General features: G+C 44.1%; 1 protein-coding gene across 5 annotated transcripts in view; it reads right to left on the reverse strand.

Moving 5' to 3' along the window:
* The window catches only part of MYOF (myoferlin), a 177,612-nt gene that overhangs the window by 34,049 nt on the left and 121,594 nt on the right, over nt 1-21,969 (reverse strand). For all 5 annotated transcript variants that reach the window (XM_069567540.1, XM_069567537.1, XM_069567539.1 and 2 more), the window contains 12 exons: nt 20,370-20,484; nt 18,713-18,818; nt 16,229-16,374; nt 13,672-13,845; nt 12,280-12,388; nt 9,928-10,005; nt 7,268-7,449; nt 7,016-7,174; nt 6,790-6,888; nt 5,716-5,877; nt 3,612-3,777; nt 238-314 (listed from right to left, as the gene is read on the reverse strand). In XM_069567540.1, the coding sequence (XP_069423641.1) occupies nt 238-314; nt 3,612-3,777; nt 5,716-5,877; nt 6,790-6,888; nt 7,016-7,174; nt 7,268-7,449; nt 9,928-10,005; nt 12,280-12,388; nt 13,672-13,845; nt 16,229-16,374; nt 18,713-18,818; nt 20,370-20,484 (1,573 nt within the window). The remainder of the gene's footprint in view (nt 1-237; nt 315-3,611; nt 3,778-5,715; nt 5,878-6,789; nt 6,889-7,015; nt 7,175-7,267; nt 7,450-9,927; nt 10,006-12,279; nt 12,389-13,671; nt 13,846-16,228; nt 16,375-18,712; nt 18,819-20,369; nt 20,485-21,969) is intronic.

Consider the following 21,969-nt stretch of genomic DNA (forward strand, 5'->3'; position numbering starts at 1 on the left):
GCACAGATCCAAGTATTATTTAAGCATCTTTGGTGACTGAGGGGAGAGGACATGAGTTCACACAATGTCACCAAAGCTACTGATGAATGTTAAGAGCCAGGTTCTTTATTGCGATAAGTTCGTTTGTTATCTTAACTTCAGTCGCATTGAATGGTTGTTTGACCGAATTCATCTAATGCTTAGATACCTGGAAGATAAAGCCAACATCATTCAATGAATGATCAGTTCTAAGCCTACCTTTGAAGCCAGTAATGGCTTGGTGTCCTCTATTTCAATAACAACGTCCCGGCAGGCTGGGGTAGACAAAAAGGAGGCTGCAAGACAATTTCATAATCTAAGATACTTACAAAAATACAGTGGTAAGCTTTCTATTTCAAGTTTAACAGCCACACAGTGGATGGTAGAGTTTGCTCCTGGATGAGACTTACTAAATGGAGAAGACCACACCGGACTGTAGAAAAATAATCCAACAATTCACCACTTTTCCCAAAATATGATTGGTTTGAGACATTTTAAGGGGATTATCTGCCCTTTTTTTTCCTTTCACCTTAGTTAGCCCAGTGCCTGTAGATAGGGAATGCTGAAAAAAAGCATTTTATCAACACATGTCTTTAGAGGATGCAGGAGTGATACTGGGGCCCTGAGGGGAGCTACAGAAAAGGAGCCTCCTTTTCCTGGGATCTAAGACACAGAAAAGCAAAGCAGGGTGAATAGGCACATTTCAGGGCTGAAGTTGCAGCGGCCTCTTTCAGCCCCAGTTCTTACCAGTATGCTGCTGCTACTAAGTTGCTTCAGTCGTGTCCAACTCTGTGCGACCCCATAGACGGCAGCCCACCAGGCTCCTCCGTCCCTGGGATTTTCCAGGCAAGAACACTGGAGTGGGTTGCCCTTTCCTTCTCCAATGCATGAAAGTGAAAAGTGAAAGTGAAGTCGCTCAGTCGTGTCAGACTCTTGGTGACCGCATGGACTGCAGCCCACCAGGCTCCTCCATCCATGGGATTTTCCAGGCAAGAGTACTGGAGTGGAGTGCCACTGCCTTCTCCCTCTTACAATATATGTAGAGAGAAAAGGCACCCATCCTGACTTTAAATAATTCCCAGAATATTTGTGGCTCCAGAGTCTGGGGTTTGAGCGAGGGCTCATGAGTGGGCCCCCTGGGGCTCGCCAGATTTGGTTCAGCTGAATGGGGTGCCAAAGCTTCAGCTTGGGGCAGGATGGAGTGAGAGGTATAGATGCCCTTTATGAATGAAGTCATCAGGCAGGCAGGCAGTCATCAGAAGGCCAGAACCCAGACAGAACAAACTCTGCCACGCCAAAAGAACTTTTTGTCTGACCCAGCAATTGATGCATAGGACATAAAGGAGGGAAAACACATTCTTTAAGCACCTGCCATGTGCTGGGCAGTGGGCTAAACTGTTTACATACATGATCTCATTTAACCCCTCAAAAACCTTGTAGAATAAGTGCATATGTGGCATTATACCCATTATAGAGATTAAAAACAAACAGACTGAGGCTCAGAGAAAGCAAGTCTGCCTCAGGTTGAACAATCAATCACAACTGGAAGTAAGTAATTTAGGTCTCTTGACGTTAACGCTGTGTTTTAACTGTCACACCAGAGTACAGAGCAAAGCAGGCCCTTTGTAAATGTCAAAGAAATGATCAGGGGAACGCTGGGGAAGCAGAGGAGACTGACACTGAGAATCTATGATCCACCAGTTGCTATGCTGTTGCTAGGTGGCTGAGTATCCATGTGGCACACCCAGATCTATCAGCAGTCTCTATTCTTCCAAGATAGCTCTCCCCCAGCTCCCAACAACTGCAGCAACGCAGAAGGGTGAGCGGGCAGCATGCTGGCAAACTGCATGGGGGATCCTTTCTGTATCATCAGTTCTCCACTTCACAGTCCTCAGGTCAACAAAACCTTAGGGAGGGGAGGCAAGTTATTCTGTGTGCTTCCCCCAGGAGACCACCAAGCATATCCCTGCACTCTTACCTCAATTTGGTTTAAACAAAGTATCAGGTGGATCTAAAATGACAGATTCTGGTCTTGGGAACACTGTGTTCCCCATTCACCTTAAGAATTTTCCTCTTCAGGGCCTCTCTGAAGCCTTGACCACATTAACTACATAGAATTATGAACCAGGAGGCCTCTGTCTGCCCCTGACCTATTGGCATACATAGGTCCACTCAGATTCCGAGGTCAGAGAAAATCTGCATTTATACCTTCCTAATGATTTCACCTATTTGTGTCAAAGAGTGTTCCCTCATGAAAGCAGTAGAAAAAACAACAGGAAAACACTTTCTCTCCATTATATTATAATCCCAGATAAAAGAACACCTGCAGTTATGTGAATCCTTGTTATAAAAATGTTGCTGTTTAGGCACCATCTATTCAACACAAAATGCTTTTCATGGGAAATGTATGGATAAACACTTGTAGGGTTTTGCGCAAGTGTGACTGTGGATTTTTTTCTCTCTTCTCTGAATCAGGGATTCAGGATGCTCAGACCTACAATGCAGATAAGTTTCAGAGGCCCTGTAAAATCAATACCAAACCTTATGGAAGATTACACAGAACCAGTTAGCAGCACAGCTGCTCAAACAGAGGACATCTGTTTCAGTTTTGAGGCCGCCAGCGATCAGCTGAATGGGTGTCAGTTCTCCGCTGGGTCTAATCTCACCAGCCTAGGGGCTCTAGGATCTTGCTCATGGGTGGGATCCAGTTCCCAGCCCCTAACACAGTCTCTGGCACATGATAAACTAAAAAACAAGTAATTCTTGAATGAACAAGTGCAAAATGCTATCCATATAGTTATTATTTCATATAGAACCCTAAGATAATACTATAGCCTGCTCTATCACTTACTTATTAATTATGTGACCCAAAGCCAGGCATTTAAACTCAGCAGGTATTAGTTTTTCCCCCACCAGTAACAGTGAAATCATATGTTTCAAATCACATCACAAGGATGTAGTGATGCATTAATGAGGTGGAACAATAGAGAGCAATTTAAAAATTCCCTGCTCCTTCAGTGCTCACAGAGGGGCCCCTGTATCTCCCATCAAAATATTTATCATGGCAAACCGCAGTCACCCATTGTCCTGTTTTTCTGCTGGACAACACGAAAAAGAATGTTTTTTCCAGGAGGAGGATATTTCAGAAGGTAACAGCTTGAGCATCGGGCCCCTCCAAAGGAGGCCAGGATTCAAGGGGAGCTCATCACCTTGGGAAGGTTACATGGGGTGCTGTCAATTAAACTGTTCCCTCATCTGCAAAACCTGGAGAACAAGTGCACCTTGAGAAGTGGTAAAGATGAAATCAGCTCAACGTGAAAAGACCCCAGATGTTACTTAGGGACTTGGATTTCCCTTTTTTAAAAATTGGAGGATAACTGCTTTACAATGTTGTGTTAGTTTCTGCCGTACAACGTGACTCAGCTGTAAGTATACATGTGTGCCCTCCCTCCCGCCTCCCCATCCCACCCTTCTAGGTCATCACTGAGCTCCAAGCTGAGCTTCCCGTGCCACAGCAGCTTCACATTATCTGTTTTACGCACGGTTGTGTATTCATGCCAATGCTGCTTTCTCAGTTCGTCTCTTGCCTTTACCTTTGAGCTGTGGTACGATGTCCTCCTTTCCTGCATGAGGGTCACAGCGAAAGCGGTCCAGGCGATCAATGGTGCACTGGCCCACGACGGGCTTGCGCCCGAACTGCCGGTGGTCGATGACCTTGATCACCAGCGGAGGCATGTACAGTTCCTCCTTGGGCAAGAACTGGGGAGGGAGGTGGGTCACAGAGGTAGATGTCACTTCTCTCTACAAGTCCTGACAAGGGCAGCTTTGCCAATTAACTCCCCCAAAGGGACCATCTCAGGCTCTCTCTGCCCATTTGGCATAGGCCCAGGGCCCCACAGTGAGCAGTTCAGTAATATACATGCTAAGCTAGCAGCCTAGAGCCGAAGGGCCTGAGCTCTGAACCAGATGCCTGGGGTCAAATCACCGCTCTGCCACTGACAGCTGCATGACATGACCTTAGGGAACCTTTCTGTGTCCCAGGGATCTCAGTAACAGTAGGGTTGCTGAATTAATGGATATGAACTGCCTAAAACTGTACCTTAGTGCCTGGCTCTGCTCTGTTAACAGGGTGTGAAGTCAGCACTTTGTTAGAATTAGTTAAAATTTAGAAATGACTGAGGTAAAGCTGAACCTTCACAGGAAATAACTGCGGCTTGGGAGTCTCTCAGCCCTGGAAGTTCAATGCCAAAATAGGATGCGCTTTTCTCATCGTCTCCTGGTTCCTCTACGTGCAGTCTGGTGACCTTGGAGACACTGATTGGGGAATCACGGGCTGGCCTCAGGTCTGCCAGGTGTGTGGTACAGATTATTTCCACCTCTGTCCTTGCACAGGAATAGAAGCTGGGGTCACCTGAGAGGCTTTCCTCACTCCTGACCAAGGCTAGATCCCGACTAGAGCTTGGGAGGCAGGGAGGGAGCTGGCGAGAGGACAAGGATGGGCGGAGTGGCCCTGGGTTCACTCTGGGATTCTGGCTCAGAGCCTCCAAGGGGTGCTCACTGGTAGCATCCCAAGGGGAAAGCATGGGTTTTTGAAGCTGGATGGACCTTAAGTCTGAACCTTGGCCACCCACTTGCTAGCTGTGTCTCTTCGTGTAAATCACTTAACCTTTCAGTTTTCTCCAAAGCACACATGAGAAGGATGAAAATGCCTGCCCTGCAAGCCTGAAGACTTGATGCAGCGAGTGTGAACACAGCCAGCACTGGGCTCTACGTAGCTGCTGCTGTAGCCTTGACAGTCTCTGGGCACAGCAGGCAGCACCTGGCATTGGTTAGGGAACTTGCAGAGGGCATTTTTCCCTCCAAGCCTTGGTTTCCTTATCCATAAGAGGAGGAGTTAAGCCACATGACCCTAGAGTTCAAGAGCCATGTGTTGGAGGCCCCAAGTTCAGAAAAATGACTGGGGTGGGAAAAGGAATGGGAAGGTTCTGGAACTTCCACCCCATCAAAACTGAGGAAATGCCTTTGTATCTCTTTTTATAGTAGAGTATAAAAAGAAAGGTTTTTCTGTTTTAAAAAGTTAAGGATTTAACCCTTTAAAGATGGAAAGATGGAGTAGCCTCTTCTTGCTCCAGGGTATTATGGGGTCTGCAAAGGAGGACTGTGAACCAGATCTGAGGCTGCCAAACTTCTAATAACCAGAGGGGAACATCAATGGAACAAAAGTGGGCACCATCCCTACGGGTGCCTGGAGGCGGGGCACAGTCACAGGCTGCTAGGACAAGCCCCATCACCCCATTACTCTGTGGCCCCCTTTCCCAGCCAGCCGGTCACTATGGGGGATTCTGGTTCACACACCTACAGGGGCATGGCTGGGGGTTAATATTCTGTTCTTGGAGGATTGACTAAGACCTTGTCATAGAGAGCTGACTAGATGGAAGTTTCCTGGGGAAATACCTTAGGATTGCTCATAGATACTTGTGTCACTGGGGCTTTTTGAAGCTTTAAGGAACTATCGCTATAGTGTGAGAATCTAAGGGAGAATAGTCCCTGACAAGCAGACTAAGGCAGGGTTTTTCTATTTGTTGTCGAACTTTGGAGATATATTAATATATAATGTATGGATTTGTATATATTCATTTTTCAAGTAAAGTCAGCAATTCAACACACATGAACTATTATGGAGTCTTGATACAGTACCACTTTCATGAAGAGAACAGAACTTGGGAAGTTGGGTGTCTTCTTCAGGTTTTTGATCACCACTGACTCGACCCTTTCCCCTCCACACTCCACAATGAGACTGGGGGAGGTGATAGAAGCCATCTGGTAATTCTTCATATTTCTTAAGCCCCAAGCTAGAATCTAAGAAAACAATATAAAGAGAAGGGAAGAAAACCCAGCATATTAAAAATATTCAAAAGGAAACATTCTTTCTTAATAACTGGTAAATTCTTTAAGATGGACTTGTACCGATTTGCCTCAAATCTCTGAGGATGTTATCCTAGAAAGCCTGGAGGTCAGACAGAGAAAGTGTTTTTGCCCATTTTCTTCCCTTATCTGAGCGGATAAAGAGCAGAGCAGATAAGAGTGCAGGGATCAAATCCTGGCTGCACCACAGCTCTGAAAACTCTGCAAGTTAATAACCTCTCTGGCTCAGCTACAAAAGGAGCTGAAAGTATACCCCATCATAGGGTTATTCTGAGGATCAAGTGTAAAACTCTTAACACAGAGTCTGACCTGCAGGCATTTATTCAAAAATAAGAGCTGTAGTTTAAAGTCATCTGTCTCAGTCTTATTAGCAAGGCAGCCTGAGGATGGAAACCTCCAAGTAACAGCTTGTTGACTGGACAAACAGGGAGCCCTCACTAGTAGGCAGGATGCTGTCCATCAAGTTCCCTCCGCCTGTATCTGCTCAGACTGCCCGACACGTCACCATTTCCTATTCTTCCCATCCCTCCCTCCACCTCCTCCTCAGGTCACCTTTTCCCAGCACACACAGACATGCTGCTCTGAGTCCATCTCCTCTCTCCCAGTTCTCCAGTTGACCCGGGAAACTTAGAAATCCACTGGCTCCCAGTAAATGGGAATTCTAAATTCCCTCAGCAATGTTGGGATTAACTTGTTTTTATTGCTTTGATGAGTATTCTATTTTCCATGAATATTTCTTTTTGTGGACAAATTCTAAAGGAAGTTGGAGACATTCCTATTCAAAAGATTCCAGTTGGGTGGCCACATCCATTTGATCTGACCAATAAACCAGAGCAAGCAGCATACCTCAATAGCAGTGAGCTGAACCACAGGCCTGATGCCCTGGGGGACCATGTACAGATTTGGTGCCCTTTGCGAGGGAAGAATGGGAAGGTTGGAGCCATCCTGTGAAACAAACACGGAAAAGTCAATGCTTCCCTTTGGTTCAAGTAAACAGTGTCTGGAGTTGTTAAAACAAGTGCTTTAATTGGCTACTCTGAAAAAAATGTATGAGTGAGAACTCAGTAAGTACCTTGTGCCTCAGGATCAACTCTGCAGTTACAAGGACATCCCCACAGGTTCTGTCTCCATTCATCACTGGGTACCAGAGAAGTTTGGGAGTGATGTCCATTTCTGAGTCTAGTTTCACCAGAGGAGAGCACATGCTTCGCCCTAAAAATTCATCTTTGCCCTAGAGAAACAAGCAATCCAGAAATTCTCTGACAAACACCCTTATAAATCTCCATCATTCCCTAAATCACCTTAGAAATGCTAAATTACCTACCACTTGGTCATTGTCAAAAAGTTCGATGATAACCTTGGGTGGGTTCTGTAGGATGGTTTGGGGTTCCCCATAAATTTCAATTTCATCGAATATAATCGTTTGGTCCCATGTCGGATTCAGAGTTGAGTGGACGATCTCGGTGGTTTTACTTCGATGAAGGAAGGAGACATGAGCATATGGATCTAAAACAGAAAAAAAGAGTAACAGTGGGCCATGGCTGAGGTCTGAAACCATAAAACTCCTGGAAGAAAACATAGGCGTAGGCTCCTTGACACTGACTTGGCCATGGTTTTTTAATTTGATACAACAAAGGCAACAAAAGCAAAAATAAACAAATGGAATTAACTCAGACTAACAAGGTTTCCGTGCAGCAAGGTGAATCACCAACAAAATGAAAGGCAAACTATAGATGAATGACGAAAAAGTATCTATATAGGTAGATACATACATACAATAAAATTCAGCCTTAAAAAAGAAGGAAATGCTGCCATTTGTGACGACATGCATGAACCTGGATGGCTTAAGTGAAATAAGCCAGACACAGAAAGACAAATACTACAGGGTATCATTTATATGTGAAACAGACAGACAAAAAAGTCTTAACTCAGAGAAACAGAGAGGACAATGGTGGTCTCAGCGGTGGCTGGGGGCAGGGGAAATGATGTGAATTAAAGAGTATAAATTTCACCTGCAAGATGAATAAGGTCTGAGGATCCAGTGGATAACATGATGACTATAGTTAATACTTTTCGTATAACTGAAATCTGCTAAGAAAATACAACTTAAGTGTTTGTACCAACTCACAAAACGTAAATTTGAGAGACGATGAATGTGTTCACTCAATTGTGGGAATCCTTTCACAAGGAGTACATGTGATGTCAAATCATCACATTGTTCACTTTAAACTTTGCCAACTATACCTCAGTACTACTGAAAATAGCTAAGAAAAAAAAAAAAAAAGTAACTCACTTTTCCATGCTTAATAATTTCACCAAACCTTTTTACAACTGCTTGGGAGCTGACCTCTGTGAGCAATACCCTGCTGTCTAACTTGGAAGCTTTTGCACAAGCTGAAAGGATGCCTAGCTTTAAGCATTGCAGCATTTTATGAATGAGATTCCTTGCTTTTACCCTGATGGTATATCTTCTGTTTCAAACTGCAAGGCATGTGCTTTGAGTTTTACGCAACTTTAGTCAAATTAACTTTCACTTGCAATGATCGAGTGCCCCCTGGTGGTGAATATTCAAAAATGTCTCCAAAAACCATTCTGGAGCGGTATTAGAGATAACCTTAAATCTGCTTTGTCAGAAAAGGAAACCACTCACAAATGTTGGTTAATATTAGTGCTCAGAACACACCTCACAATTGATGTGAGCATGCCAGAGTGTCAGGCAACTGGTGCTAGAGCTGGTTCCATAAGGGACGCTCTGCTGGCCTGCAGGTCCTGAAGTGGAATTCTCCTCCTATAGCTCAGGGAAATTAAAAGATGCTTGCTCCTTGGAAAAAAAGCTATGAAAAACCTAGACAGAGTATTAAAAAGCAGAGACATCCCTTTGCCTACAAAGGTCCCTATAGTCAAAGCTATGGTTTTTCAAGTAGTCATGTACAGATATCAGAGTTGGTCCATGAAAGAAGGCTGAGCACTGAAGAATTGATGCTTTCTAATTGTGGTGCTGGAGAAGACTCTTAAGAGTCCCTTGGACAGCAAGGAAATCAAGCCAGCCAATCCTAAAGGAAATTAACCCTGAATATTCACTGGAAGGACTGATGTTGAAGGTGAAGCCATCTGATGTGAAGAGCCAACTCACTGGAAAAGACCCTGATGCTGGGAAAAATTGAGGGCAGGAGGAGAAAAGGTGACAGGATGAGAGGACTGGGTAACGTCATCCACACGATGCACAACAAACTCCAGAATACAGTGAAGGATAGGGAAGCCGGGTCTGCTGCTGTCCATGAGGTCACAAAATGCGGGACACGACTGAGCAACTGAACACCACCACCACTAGCCCAGGGAGCCCAGGAACTAGTAACACCAGCAACAGCACACAAATTCCCAAGCAGCAGGCGCCCAGAAGCTTCCTCTGAGAACCAGTCCAGAGGCAGCAAAACTAGGCTGTCAGTGTGACGGCTGATGAAGCCTCATGGCTTGCTGGTGCTGGAAGTCTCATGGCTTATTGGTGCTGGAAACTTGGGGAGCAGGCAGCAGAGGAGGTCAAGATGGACTCCAAAGTAGGGAAATGGGTGAACTGGTGGTAATCATTTTGTCAACGTAGAGAGCTACGAAAAATATTTATATATACACAAATGTGCTGACTTGCCAATCAACCCAAGAGTTCTGGGGTAAAAAGAGAGCTGTAAGTATAAACAAGAGAGCAGAAACTACTTTTCTTCTTGGTGTTTTCCATCACTTAATCCCTTAATGATTATTAGTATTAAAAGACCACATATCTTCTTCGGCACTCAGCAACTGTGCTCGACAGACTCAGCCATTGTCTAATGATGGAGCCGTTGACTTCATGCATATCAAACTACTTACTCTCAATGAGGAAAAGCTTTTCGTTGTTGCCCGAAATACCTCAAAGCATCCACTTGATGAAAAGTAGAATCGAGCTAGCCTGCTGTGTAATAACATGTGAGATGGAGTCTTTTTCTCCTTTACCTGAAAAGCTATCCTTGTCTAGGGCCATGAGGTTTCTGGCTTGATAGATATAGCAGCGCAGGTGGTAAACGTAGACTCCTGAAAAGAACGGGACACAGGTTACTTGTAAGAAACAGAACATTGTAAACTGCTATTTTTCTATTGGACATAACATGTATTTCAGATAAATGGGTTACCCAAATCCATTTCCCCACAATTTATACTGTATGTACAGAAGGTATACAGCGGTGACAATGTGTCTTCCAAGTGTTTCCTGCAAAATGAAGCACGGTAAAAATGCTACAGGAAGTTCATTGCAAGTGTATCAATCAGGAGAGCATGCTCCTGGTATAAGCTACCTGGATTTAGGGTACTGCTTCTCATTGCCGACCTTTAAAATGACACTGGGTCTCTAGGAGTTACTGAAATAGGGCTTTCTATATACCATTTCAGCACCAGATCTAGGAAGCAGTTATCTGTTGTTTTTCTTTGATAGTTCAAAGACTTTATACTTCTTCTCATTATTATTTTAATACATAAACGACCCTCCCGACTACACTGCTACCCGCCCCCCCCCGCCCCTGCAAACACACATAATTTGAGAAGCAGTGGAGTACTGTGATTCACTACACAGATTCTGGGCTTCTCTGGTGGATCAGACAGTAAAGAATCTGCTTGCAATACAGGAGACCCAGGTTCAATCCCTGGGTCGGGAAGATTCCCTGGAGAAGGGAAGGGCTACCCACTCCAGTATTCTTGCCTGGAGAATTCCATGGACACAGGAACCTGGGTGGCTACAGTCCATAGGATTCCAAAGAGTCACACTGGACTGAGCGACTAACACTTTCAGAGTATTGTGATTCACTACGCAAATGCTAGGAACCAGACTACTTCAGTTCAAATTTTGTCTCTAGTGCCTACAAGCTACAAAATCTTGGTCAAATAATTTATTCTTTCTGTACTTGATTTCTTCCTGTGAAATTGGGAACAATAATGGTACCTGCCTTCTAGGGCTGTTATAAAAATTAAATGAGATAATATATGCACAGTACCTGGCCCATGCTAAGACTAATGTGAATATTTGCTATTATTATTATAGAGGTCTGCTTCATTCTAAAATTCTGGAAGGGCATCACTATAACCAACCTTAACTTTTTGAACTTTTTTAGTAATTAAAATAACCTTTGGAGGGCTCTTGATAGAATGAGTAAATATCAGGCAGGTTATGTTAAGATTAAATATTTGACCATACTCTACCCCAAATATAGCTATTAAAACTGTATTTTTAAAAATCACATTCATCATATGATGAAAATGCAAGTCACATTTACATAAAAGGATTTTTAAAAAATCACATTTGGTGATTCATAGTTATCCTGAGATAAAAGTCATAGAAGTGAAATTCACAAATACATGTTTAAGAAAGGCGGTAACGATAACCCTGTATGCGAGACAGCAAATGAGACACAGATGACTAGAACAGTCTTTTGGACTCTGTGGGAATGGGAGAGGGTGGGATGATTTGGGAGAATGGCATTGAAACATGTATAATATCATATAAGAAACCAATCGCCAGTCCAGGTTCGATGCAGGATACAGGATGCTTGGGGCTGGTACTCTGGGATGACCCAGAGGGATGGTACAGGGAGGGAGGTGGGAGGCGGGTTCAGGATGGGGAACACATGTACACCCGTGGTGGATTCATGTTGACATATGGCAAAGTCAATACAATATTATAAGGTAATTAGCAGATGGTGACTGCAGCCATGAAATTAAAAGACGCTTACTCCTTGCAAGAAAAGTTATGATCAACCTAGATAGCATATTCAAAAGCAGAGACATTACTTTGCCGACTAAGGTCCGTCTAGTCAAGGCTATGGTTTTTCCAGTAGTCACATATGGATGTGAGAGTTGGACTGTGAAGAAAGCTGAGCGCCGAAGAATTGATGCTTTTGAACTGTGGTGCGGGAGAAGACTCTTGAGAGTCCCTTGGACTGCAAGGAGATCCAACCAGTCCATTCTGAAGGAGATCAACCCTGAGTGTTCTTTGGAAGGAATGATGCTAAAGCTGAAACTCTGGTACTTTGGCCACCTCATGTGAAGAGTTGACTCACTGGAAAAAACTGATGCTGGGAGGGATTGGGGGCAGGAGAAGAAGGGGACGACAGAGGGTAAGATGGCTGGATGGCATCACTGACTCAATGGATGTGAGTCTGAGTGAACTCCGGGAGTTGGTGATGGACAGGGAGGCTTGTGTGCTGCGATTCATGGGGTCGCCAAGAGTCAGACATGATTGAGCGACTGAACTGAACTGAACTGAACTGAATTAGCCTCCAATTAAAATAAATAAATTTAAACTAAAAAGGGACTTACTGTCAAAATTACAGGAAACAATGGGAGTGTTTGCTCCAAATACCGCGGTGGCGCTGTGCTTCTGTTTTTCTACGCTCTTTTCCTCTCCATCCTCAGTAGTGTCTGCGCCCTAAAATAAGAGGCAGGAAAACCAATCAGCAATGCCTAAAAATGAAGAGGTAAGAATTAGAAACAGACAGAATGGCCAGTTTTAAGAGTTTTTCTCAATCCAATCATTCCAATTTTAAAAATGAATGAAGCCCAGCATAGTGACAGAGTGGGAAGCTAGAGCCAGCCTTTCTACCACAAGACTAGGTTTACCAAACCCACCCCTTGGGGGTGGAGGGGTAGGGGAAAGAAAAGTGAGAGTCACTCAGTCTGATTCTTTACGACCTGTACAGTCCATGGACTTTTCCAGGCCAGAATACTGGAGGGATCGAACCCAGGTCTCCCACATTACAGGTGGATTCCTTATTATCTGAGCCACCAGGGAAGCTCTGGGAGGTGAGGGGAGGAAAGCATAAAGGATACATAAGAGTATTAGGAGGAAGGAAGGAAGAAAAGAGGTGGAGGAAGAACAGAGAAAAGTTAGTGTGTAGAAATGTAAAAACAGGTTGTGTCCAAACCCAAATTTCCAAAACTGGTGATTTAAATCAATCTCCACCATTTTCTTAATTCATTCCTCCTACCATTCTGCTTTTTTCCTCCCTGCCTTTCTACTGTGCTTCCGTGTGAATCGTTCTGATTTTGTGAGCCAACCTTCCGTTTTCCTTCTCCTCACACCTGTATATTTAACTTTCTTGGCTTGTTGAACAGTGGTAGTTTCCAGAGTATGACCTGAAGAACCTAAGCTTGGAATGTTTGAATAGATGTCACCCACAGCAAAGGCTTTGGAACAGATAAACACTTGAAGAAAAAGCTGCTGCTGCTACTGCTGCTAAGTCGCTTCAGTCGTGTCCGACTCTGTGCAACCCCATAGACGGCAGCCCCGCAGGCTCCCCAGTCCCTGGGATTCTCCAGGCAAGAACAGTGGAGTGGGTTGCCATTTCCTTCTCTAATGCATGAAAGTGAAAAGTGAAAGTGAAGTTGCTCAGTCGTGCCCGACTCTTAGCGACCCCATGGAATGCAGCCTACCAGGCTCTTCCGTCCATGGGATTTTCCAGGCAAGAGTACTGGAGTGGGTTGCCATTGCCTTCTCCGAAGAAAAAGCTAGGTGAGCCAATATTAAACGGCCTTCTTAGAATGTTCCACATGTCAATGGTCTATTTATTATACATTGCTGAGCTTCTATGATGTGTGGCTTTCTACCAAATTAGGTGCAATCTTACAGTAGCGGAGTCGGTGACCTTATATCCAACACGCATGTGTCTTCCCTCTGTGAATATAATTTGAATTTTGCTATTTAGTACTTACAAGGGCCCCTTCAAGTTTAAAGATGGCAGCTGCACCATGTGTTTCTGAAGGAGCCATTTTTCTCCTCCAGCGTCTGCGGCGAAAGGTATCCGAACTACGCTGTTTCCAGTGAAATTTCCAGCCAATTAGAGAAGCGTATTCCCAGCCCTCTCGGTCTTCAAATTCTGCCATGGCCTAAAACAGAGGTAAAACATTTAACGATAATCATCACCATAACAATGTTCCTTATACTGATAAAGCAGTTTACCTGCTCAATCAACAAATACGTATCAAAACTCTACTACGGGCCAAAGCACCTTGCTAGAAGCCAGGGTACAACAGAGAACAAAACAGTCTCAGGACTTCCCTGGTGGTTCAATGGTTAAGAATCTGCCTTGTAACGCAGAGGATGTGGGTTCGATCCCTGGTTGGGGAACTAGGATCCCACATGCTGCAGAGCAACTGAGCCTGTGTGCCCTTGTGTGCCACAACAAAAGATCCTGCATGACCCAACTAAGAATCGACACGACCAAATAAAGAAATAAAATACTCAAAAAATAACAGACAGGGTCTCTGCCCTTGCAGAGGTGATGGACCATGGGGATGCAGACAGAACAGCAGCAACTGAAGTGAAATGAGATTTTGCCAAGGTGATGGCTATACCATCAGGAGGAGCCCCATTTAGATGGTAGCAGGGATGGGGTGGGGCATGAGGTCAGGGGTAAATCAAATGGATTCTTTTGCAAATTGCTTTCTGTTTTTCTCACTTCACTAGCTCATAAGCACACTGCCACTGTGATATACTTTGGAAAACATAATTATCGCCACTTTACATATGGAGGGAAGAAATGATGCCACCCTCCCCAGGGCTTAAGTGTTTAAGATAAAAACTTCTATAGCTAATAAGTAAATCAGGGTATATTACTTCTAGAATAAGTACTATAATGACTAAGGTAGCTTTTATCGTAAAAACTATTTCTATTTAATTATCTCAGTTTTCAATGTTTTCTTCAATTCATTCAGCAAATATAAGTGCCTACCATGCAGCACTGGGGTAAGAGCTGAGGAAGCAGTGAAGAGAGAGATGGGGTCCTTGCCCTCCTGTAGCTGACATTTCAGTGGTAGAAACTTTACATAAATATCTTAAAAGTATGACTAGATTTAGTGGATGTAAAATAATACTGAATAATATTTATAATTTCAGAAATAAGAGCTTCACGTAGGTTATTAATGTAGGAGCTATTTTTTTCAACTTTAAATAAACAGGAAATCCAGGTCAAGGAAGATCTTGAAATTAACCCTCTAGCAGTGTTACTAGTAGCACCGAAATATTTCATGAAGCCAGGAGTGAGGCAGGTTGGGGAACGTGATCAAAGTCTCTCGACAATACTCTACGTAGAACTGGGCCACGCTTCCGGTCTTCTGACTTGTTGCTCAGTGATCTTTCCACCTCACCTTGGCACTCTCATGTGGAAGAAGGGAGTCACAGTGCCTCTAGAAACTTCTCACCCCATCAGGATAGGGCTCATTGCAAAACAAATATTCACTCATCAGCTCATTCATTCTACTCCATTATTTATTAGGAACAAGGTCCTGAGCTAGCAGGAAAGATACGATAAGAAGATGAGAATGGTTCCATCTTTGGAAGCACAGAAGAACTGAGAAGCTCACTGGCTAATAAAAAGCCACTTCATCACGTCTACTGTAAGTCAGGCACTTTGTGGAATAGAAAGAGTTCCTGTTGAGAATGAGCTTAGCCTGAGTTCACTCTATCACTTACTAGACATGTGGCGGTGGTTTAGTTGCTAAGTTGTGTCTGACTCCTATGAACCCATGGACTACAGACTGCCAGGCTCTTTTGTCCATGGGATTTCCCAGGCAAGAATACTGGAGTGGGTTGTCATTTCCTTCTCCAGGGGATCATTCCTGACCCAGCAATCGAACCCGGGTCTCCTGCATCGCAGGCAGATTCTTTACCAACTGAGCTACGTGGGTAGCCTGAAGCAAATCCATTTAACCTCTGTGAGGACTGTCTGTAAAATGAGAATGAAATGCGGATTTTGTGGGTTGGAGATGATATATATTTGGTGCTTACCATCATAGAAGGAACACAAAACATACCATTTACTATTTTTATTAGTATCATTGTTCCACTCAATTTATTATTATTCCATTTAAGCTTATAATACCCTAAATAGATGTATGATATTATACCCATTTTGCAGATGAGAAAGCAGATGAAGCCAGGATTTGAATCCTTAGATGTCTTGTTCAAAGTCTTGAGCTACTGCCACTACGACAATATGCTACCAAAATAATTTCTGCTTCTATCAGTGCCTCTTGAGTGGTTCTCATTATTTAGCCTGCTTCAGAATCACCTGGAAGACTTAGTTGTTGAAACATAGAATGCTGGGCTTAGCCCTAGAGTTCCTCCATCAGTAGGTCAGAGGTAGGGGCACACTTTTAGAACCCTTGAGCAGGGTCTCAGGTAAATGGTTTCTGTACAAACAGCCGGATTAACTGTGATTCTGAGTGATCTAGAAGAAAGAGCCACCTGCTCCCTCCCACTGCTCCTTACCCTTGCGGTACTCGCAGTGGATTGTGTTAAATCTTTCTTGCGTTTTCGGACCAGCCTTCGGCGTCTGTGAGTATGATACATTTTTTCTGCTGCGACCCAGGACTTGGGCTTATTATCAGGAGGAATGGTAATGCCATACTCCCAGCCTGGAACAGAGTTGGTGAATGGTTATCCAAGAGATGCACTTGCCAGATTGCCAAATAAAGTTCGTCAATAAAGTTAAATAAAGTTCCAGGAAACACTCAGCCACTCTCTGTCCCCCTCCCAACATTCTCCACTGTCCTGACTGAATGCCACTGCTCCTTTCACTCTTGTGCAGCCAAACAGAATAAAGCCCTATTCCCCTGGATTCTTCCTCAAGAAGCTTCCTTTGTGGCCATGGGGTTCATGGCCTCCATGTTTATACTTTCCAACATTCATGGAAACTGAATACATCCAAGAATACGGTTAGAACTGGACATGGAACAACAGACTGGTTCCACATAGGAAGAGGAGTACATCAAGGCTGTATATTGTCACCCTGCTTATTTAACATCTATGCAGAGTACATCATGAGACAGGCTGGGCTGGAAGAAACACAAGCTGGAATCAAGATTGCCAGGAGAAATCTCAATAACCTCAGATATGCAGATGACACCACCCTTATGGCAGAAAGTGAAGAGGAACTCAAAAGCTTCTTGATGAAAGTGAAAGAGGAGCGTGAAAAAGTTGGCTTAAAGTTCAACATTCAGAAAATGAAGATCATGGCATCTGGTCCCATCACTTCATGGCAAATAGATGGGGAAACAGTGGAAACAGTGTCAGACTTTATTTTTCGGGGCTCCAAAATCACTGCAGATGGTGATTGCAGCCATGAAATTAAAAGACGCTTACTCCTTGGAAGAAAAGCTATGACCAACCTAGATAGCATATTCAAAAGCAGAGACATTACTTTGCTGATTAAGGTCTGTCTAGTCAAGGCTATGGTTTTTCCTGTGGTCATGTATGGATGTGAGAGTTGGACTGTGAAGAAGGCTGAGTGCCGAAGAATTGATGCTTTTGAACTGTGGTGTTGGAGAAGACTCTTGAGAGTCCCTTGGACTGCAAGGAGATCCAACCAGTTCATTCTGAAGGAGATCAGCCCTGGGATTTCTTTGGAGGGAATGATGCTAAAGCTGAAACTCCAGTACTTTGGCCACCTCATGCGAAGAGTTGACTCATTGGGAAAGACTCTGATGCTAGGAGGGATTGGGGGCAGGAGGAAAGGGGGATGACAGAGGATGAGATAGCTGGATGCCATCACTGACTCGATGGATGTGAGTTTGAGTGAACTCTGGGAGTTGGTGATGGACAGGGAGGCCTGGCGTGTTGCAATTCATGGGGTTGCAAAGAGCGACTGAGTGACTGAACTGAAGAATAAAGTGGGGCTTCCCTGGTGGCTCAGCAGTAAACAACCCACCTGCCAATGCATGGAGACAGAGGAGATGCAGGTTGGACCCCTGCATTGGGAAGATCCCTGGAGGAGGGCATGACAACCCACTCCAGTATTCTTGCCTGGAGAATCCCAAGGACAGAGGAGCCTGGTGGGCTATAGTCCATGGGGTTGCAAAGAGTCAGACATGACTGAGCATGCCCTCACACAAGAATAAAGCCCACTACGAGAGGCATTTGGGACCAGTAACAAAGGGCATGGCCTGTGTAATAACAGACTGGGTTCAAATCCCAGCTTCTCCTTGTGTGGACTGTTTACTTAAATAAAGTTTCTTGCAAGTTGGTAAATCTGCTGGGGGCCAAACGTCCCCAGCATAAAGGTAAAATATACCTTTTTCAAAAGAATTAATCAAAATAATGCAAGCAAAGCACGAAGACCATGATCAGCACACAGTTTGCACTCCAACAACGTTAACTATTATTAGAAGGGCTGGTATGTGCATCCAGATCAAGAAACTTATAACCTATTTGAAATCTTCCTTATTAGTGGTAGTTCTTTCTGTGTACTAGTTCTTCAGAAGAAATTTAAAAATCAAATTTTCTCTTTGGACAATTCTAAATGTTTTAGTTCCATTTAATGTTAGATTTCTAGCCACAGAAAAGGATAAGCATCATTAGCAGAAGCTATGTCAACAATCTGCCTTACTGTTGAATAGGATGACTTTTCAGGCATTCTACAGTTCTTCTTTTCAAGGCAGGGGGCTCCTGAGTTAGTGTGACGTTCCCAGGGAGGGTATGGCATGGTTAGAATAGAGAAACTGGAAACTCCAATCCCCTCCCAAATTCTCACTGGATCCCTGGCATCTTGAAGTCCAGCTGCCTGGGAGCCTATCACCTTGTATCTTGAGAGCCTACCACCCTGCCCTTGTCTAAGCACCTGCTTGTCTTCCAGACACCTGACCCCCTTCCTGTCTTAGACCAGAAGACGGGAAACTCTTCCCTCCCATGGAAACTTGACTTTAACCAAGGCATTGCTGGAGAGCCCCTGGTCGGGTAATAGGTCTGAAATGTTACCTCTCTCATCCACTGCACGATTAATGTCATAGACCCACGCATCATCCTCCCATTCCCAGCCTGGAGGGCAAGTGAGCTCGCTGGGTGATGCTGCTTTATCGCCGTTCTTTACAAAAAATAAACAAACAAAAACAAAGAGAAAGAAGCCACAGTGTTAAATAAGAGGCAAATGTGAGATAGGATTCCTCACACTTAACTAGAGTTTCACATGCTAATTTGATACCTTCATAGGCAATCTTTTCAGGAAAATTCCTAATCTATACACAACTGCCAAACAGTAACTCGTTGTTAAAAGAATACTTTCTGTTTTTATTATTAAGCGATATGTTATGCTAAACCACGGGAAACATTTTTGTAAGTTAAAAATGGTCAACGGTCAGCAATTTCATATGGTTCAACTTAGTATTATGAAATGATGCAACTCTTATGAGGGGTTATATTGCGAAGAACCCATCAGAGATGGACGGAGCATGAAAAATAGGTGTTTTCAAATACGGGATAATGCTATAGGAAGCTGTAGATGCTAATCATGTAAGACTGAGCAAAGTTTATGCGAAAATATTGACAAATTCTGTATTCAAACTGATAGCAGTATGAAAAAGAAGTACATAGTAAAGGAAATAAAGGAGATAAACTCAGAAAAATAGCTTCACTTTAAGAGTGAAAATTGAACAACAGGAGACCATCTATTCATGCACTGACAAAGATGTTAAAGTGGGATGGTGTGTGTCTAGGAAAAAAAGTCCTCTCTTCCGTTGCGGGAAATACAAATTTGTACAGCCTCTTTGAAAGTGATTTGCCAATATTTGTCAAAATTTTACATGCACTGAAACGTTGACCAAGCTAGGGACCTCTCCTACAGGCAAACTTTCCTAAGTGGATAAGAGATGTTCACTGTCACATGACTCATAAAAAACAAAGACTGTAAAAAAAAAAAAAAAAACAAAAACACCCTAAATGTCAAAGAGAGGATCAGTTAAATTATAGAGGGGTGCATATAATCCAACACTCTGAAGAAATTTTTTTAAAAACTCAAGATGTCCAAGACACGTTATAATGAAAACACAAGTGAAAAATACAAGTTGTGGAACTGTGCCTGGGACACAGGTCTATTCAGGTGGGTAAAAAAAAGAAGTTATTGTATAGCAACAGAAAACTGCTATCAGTGGTTCAATGGTTATCTCAAAGTAGGGGATGGGGATCAAGGAGAATAATTACTTTTATGCTGTTTGACTATTCCAAAGATAGGAGAATTCAATGTATGGTTTTAAAAGCTAGTTACATAATACAGTTAAAAAAAAAAAAAACCCACACAACCCAGACTTTGAAAGTGAAAGTGACAGTCGCTCAGTCGTATCCCTTTGCGACGCCACTGACTATACCGTCCATGGAATTCTCCAGGCCAGAGTACTGGAGTGAGTAGCCTTCCCTTCTCCAGGGATCTACCCAAACCAGGGATCGAACCCAGGTCTCCATGTCCCAATACCTAGTTAAAATAGGCTCCATGTATTTTCTATAGGAAATAATTATGGATGTGCTTTGGAGGCTTAAGTTATAAAGGAGAGACTGTTCAGAACATGAGATGGGGCAGAAGAGCGGGGAGCCCCGCCGTGTGCTTCTGATGGTTTCTCGGAGCCGACACAGGAGAGGCGCTCACCGCATCCGTGTAGGTGTCCTCCGCCGGCTTCCACTCGCCCCCGGGGTAGCGACTCTCGTTCTGGTACACTTCATCTGTGAACTCTGTGTGACCCGCATCCGCCTCGGTCAGCAAGCTGTGGGGGAAGAGGCTCGTGTTACCAAAGGAGAAGCCTTACCAAAGGTGGTCACTGACCACCCCAGCTATTTCCAATGGCCGGAAAACATCTACACCCCTGGGGCGGCCCCCTGTTCCCTCCTCGCCCTTACCCTACTGGGTTCCCCACTCCAAACTCCTTTTAGTACTAATAGCTTTTGACATTCCTTTGAAGAAGGGCGGCTGGAACAAGGAGACCTAAATTACAGAGAAAGTCTCAAATTAGCAGCGTTGCTTCTGCTCAGTAATTAGGGTGGGGACTGGGAAAGCTGCCGTTGTGGGCAGCTCCTTCTAGGGACCTGGCTTCTGTTGCTGGGTCAGGTCAGGGCCCTTCAGCGTTTTCTCAGCCTGACTCTTGGCTAACAGTTCAAAAGAACAGAGTCATCTTCCCTCTTTCCTCCTGTTTTAAAAATGGAATGGAGACGGTCTCATGGGCCAAGTGTGGAAACCTTTCACTCGGGCTTTGCTTGGTCTAGGTAACACAAACTGAAGGGAGGGGTTTATGTTTTCTGGATAGTTCCTTGGTAGGAATGGCAGCCAAACCAGGTCATTTTAGACTCTAGGGTCTATCTGGCCAGTTGAGAAATCTATACTGCCTCCCTGTCATGCCAACTTTCCTCCTGGTTTTGGAACAACCCACAGAGGAAAGAAAGTACAGAGGTTCCAATTTTGGCTTTAAGTTTTCTGCCAGGTATCTGCTCAACTAAGGTTTCTTTTTTCCTTTTACTGTCTCTACATCTTTTCCCTGCTGTATCCTCCCCTAGAATCAAGTGCTGGAGGGAAATCAGAAAACAAAAAGTTCCCACCCTTTGTATAAGCTGGGCTTCTCCATCGCTTCTCTGACTGCTGGGGTCCCATCCAGCTCTGACAGGCTCTGGCCTTCAGCTTTTCCAGTTCCAGTTCCCCTGGCCTTTTCCAGTCCTCACGAACCTTCCTTCTAATTCAAATCTCATTTCCTTTCTTCTCACCAGCAACCCCAATTCTACCCCCCAAAAGCCCGTCTTAGGTTAAAAGTGAAAGTGAAAGTCCCTCAGTCGTGTCTGACTCTTTGCGACCCCATGGACTATACAGTTCATGGAACTCTCCAGGCCAGAATACTGAAGCGGGTAGCCTTTCTCTTCTCCAAGAGATCTTCCCAACCCAGGGTTTAAACCGAGGTCTCCCACAATCCAGGCAGACTCTTTATCAGCTGAGCCACAAGGGAAGACCTTCAAAGGTTAAAAGTAATTGTAAGCAAATACGTAACAGACCAGACCCAGCACACTTCTTTCCCTCCTTCCCTAATCCTGTGTGCTTATAGGAAGCAAATGTGGACAGAAAGAACAAACTCTAGCTTGAGGTCTTCAACTCCAACTTCACGAGCTTGTTTCCTCCAAAAGTAAGTACGCTGTTCTGAGGTGGAAAGAAGAGAGTGTTCTGGCTCCAAAGCTTTTGGCAACTCAGAAACCACCCTTTGGTTTCCTCC

The sequence above is a fragment of the Ovis canadensis genome, chromosome 22 (assembly GCF_042477335.2).
Source record: "Ovis canadensis isolate MfBH-ARS-UI-01 breed Bighorn chromosome 22, ARS-UI_OviCan_v2, whole genome shotgun sequence".
Lineage (NCBI taxonomy): Eukaryota > Metazoa > Chordata > Mammalia > Artiodactyla > Bovidae > Ovis > Ovis canadensis.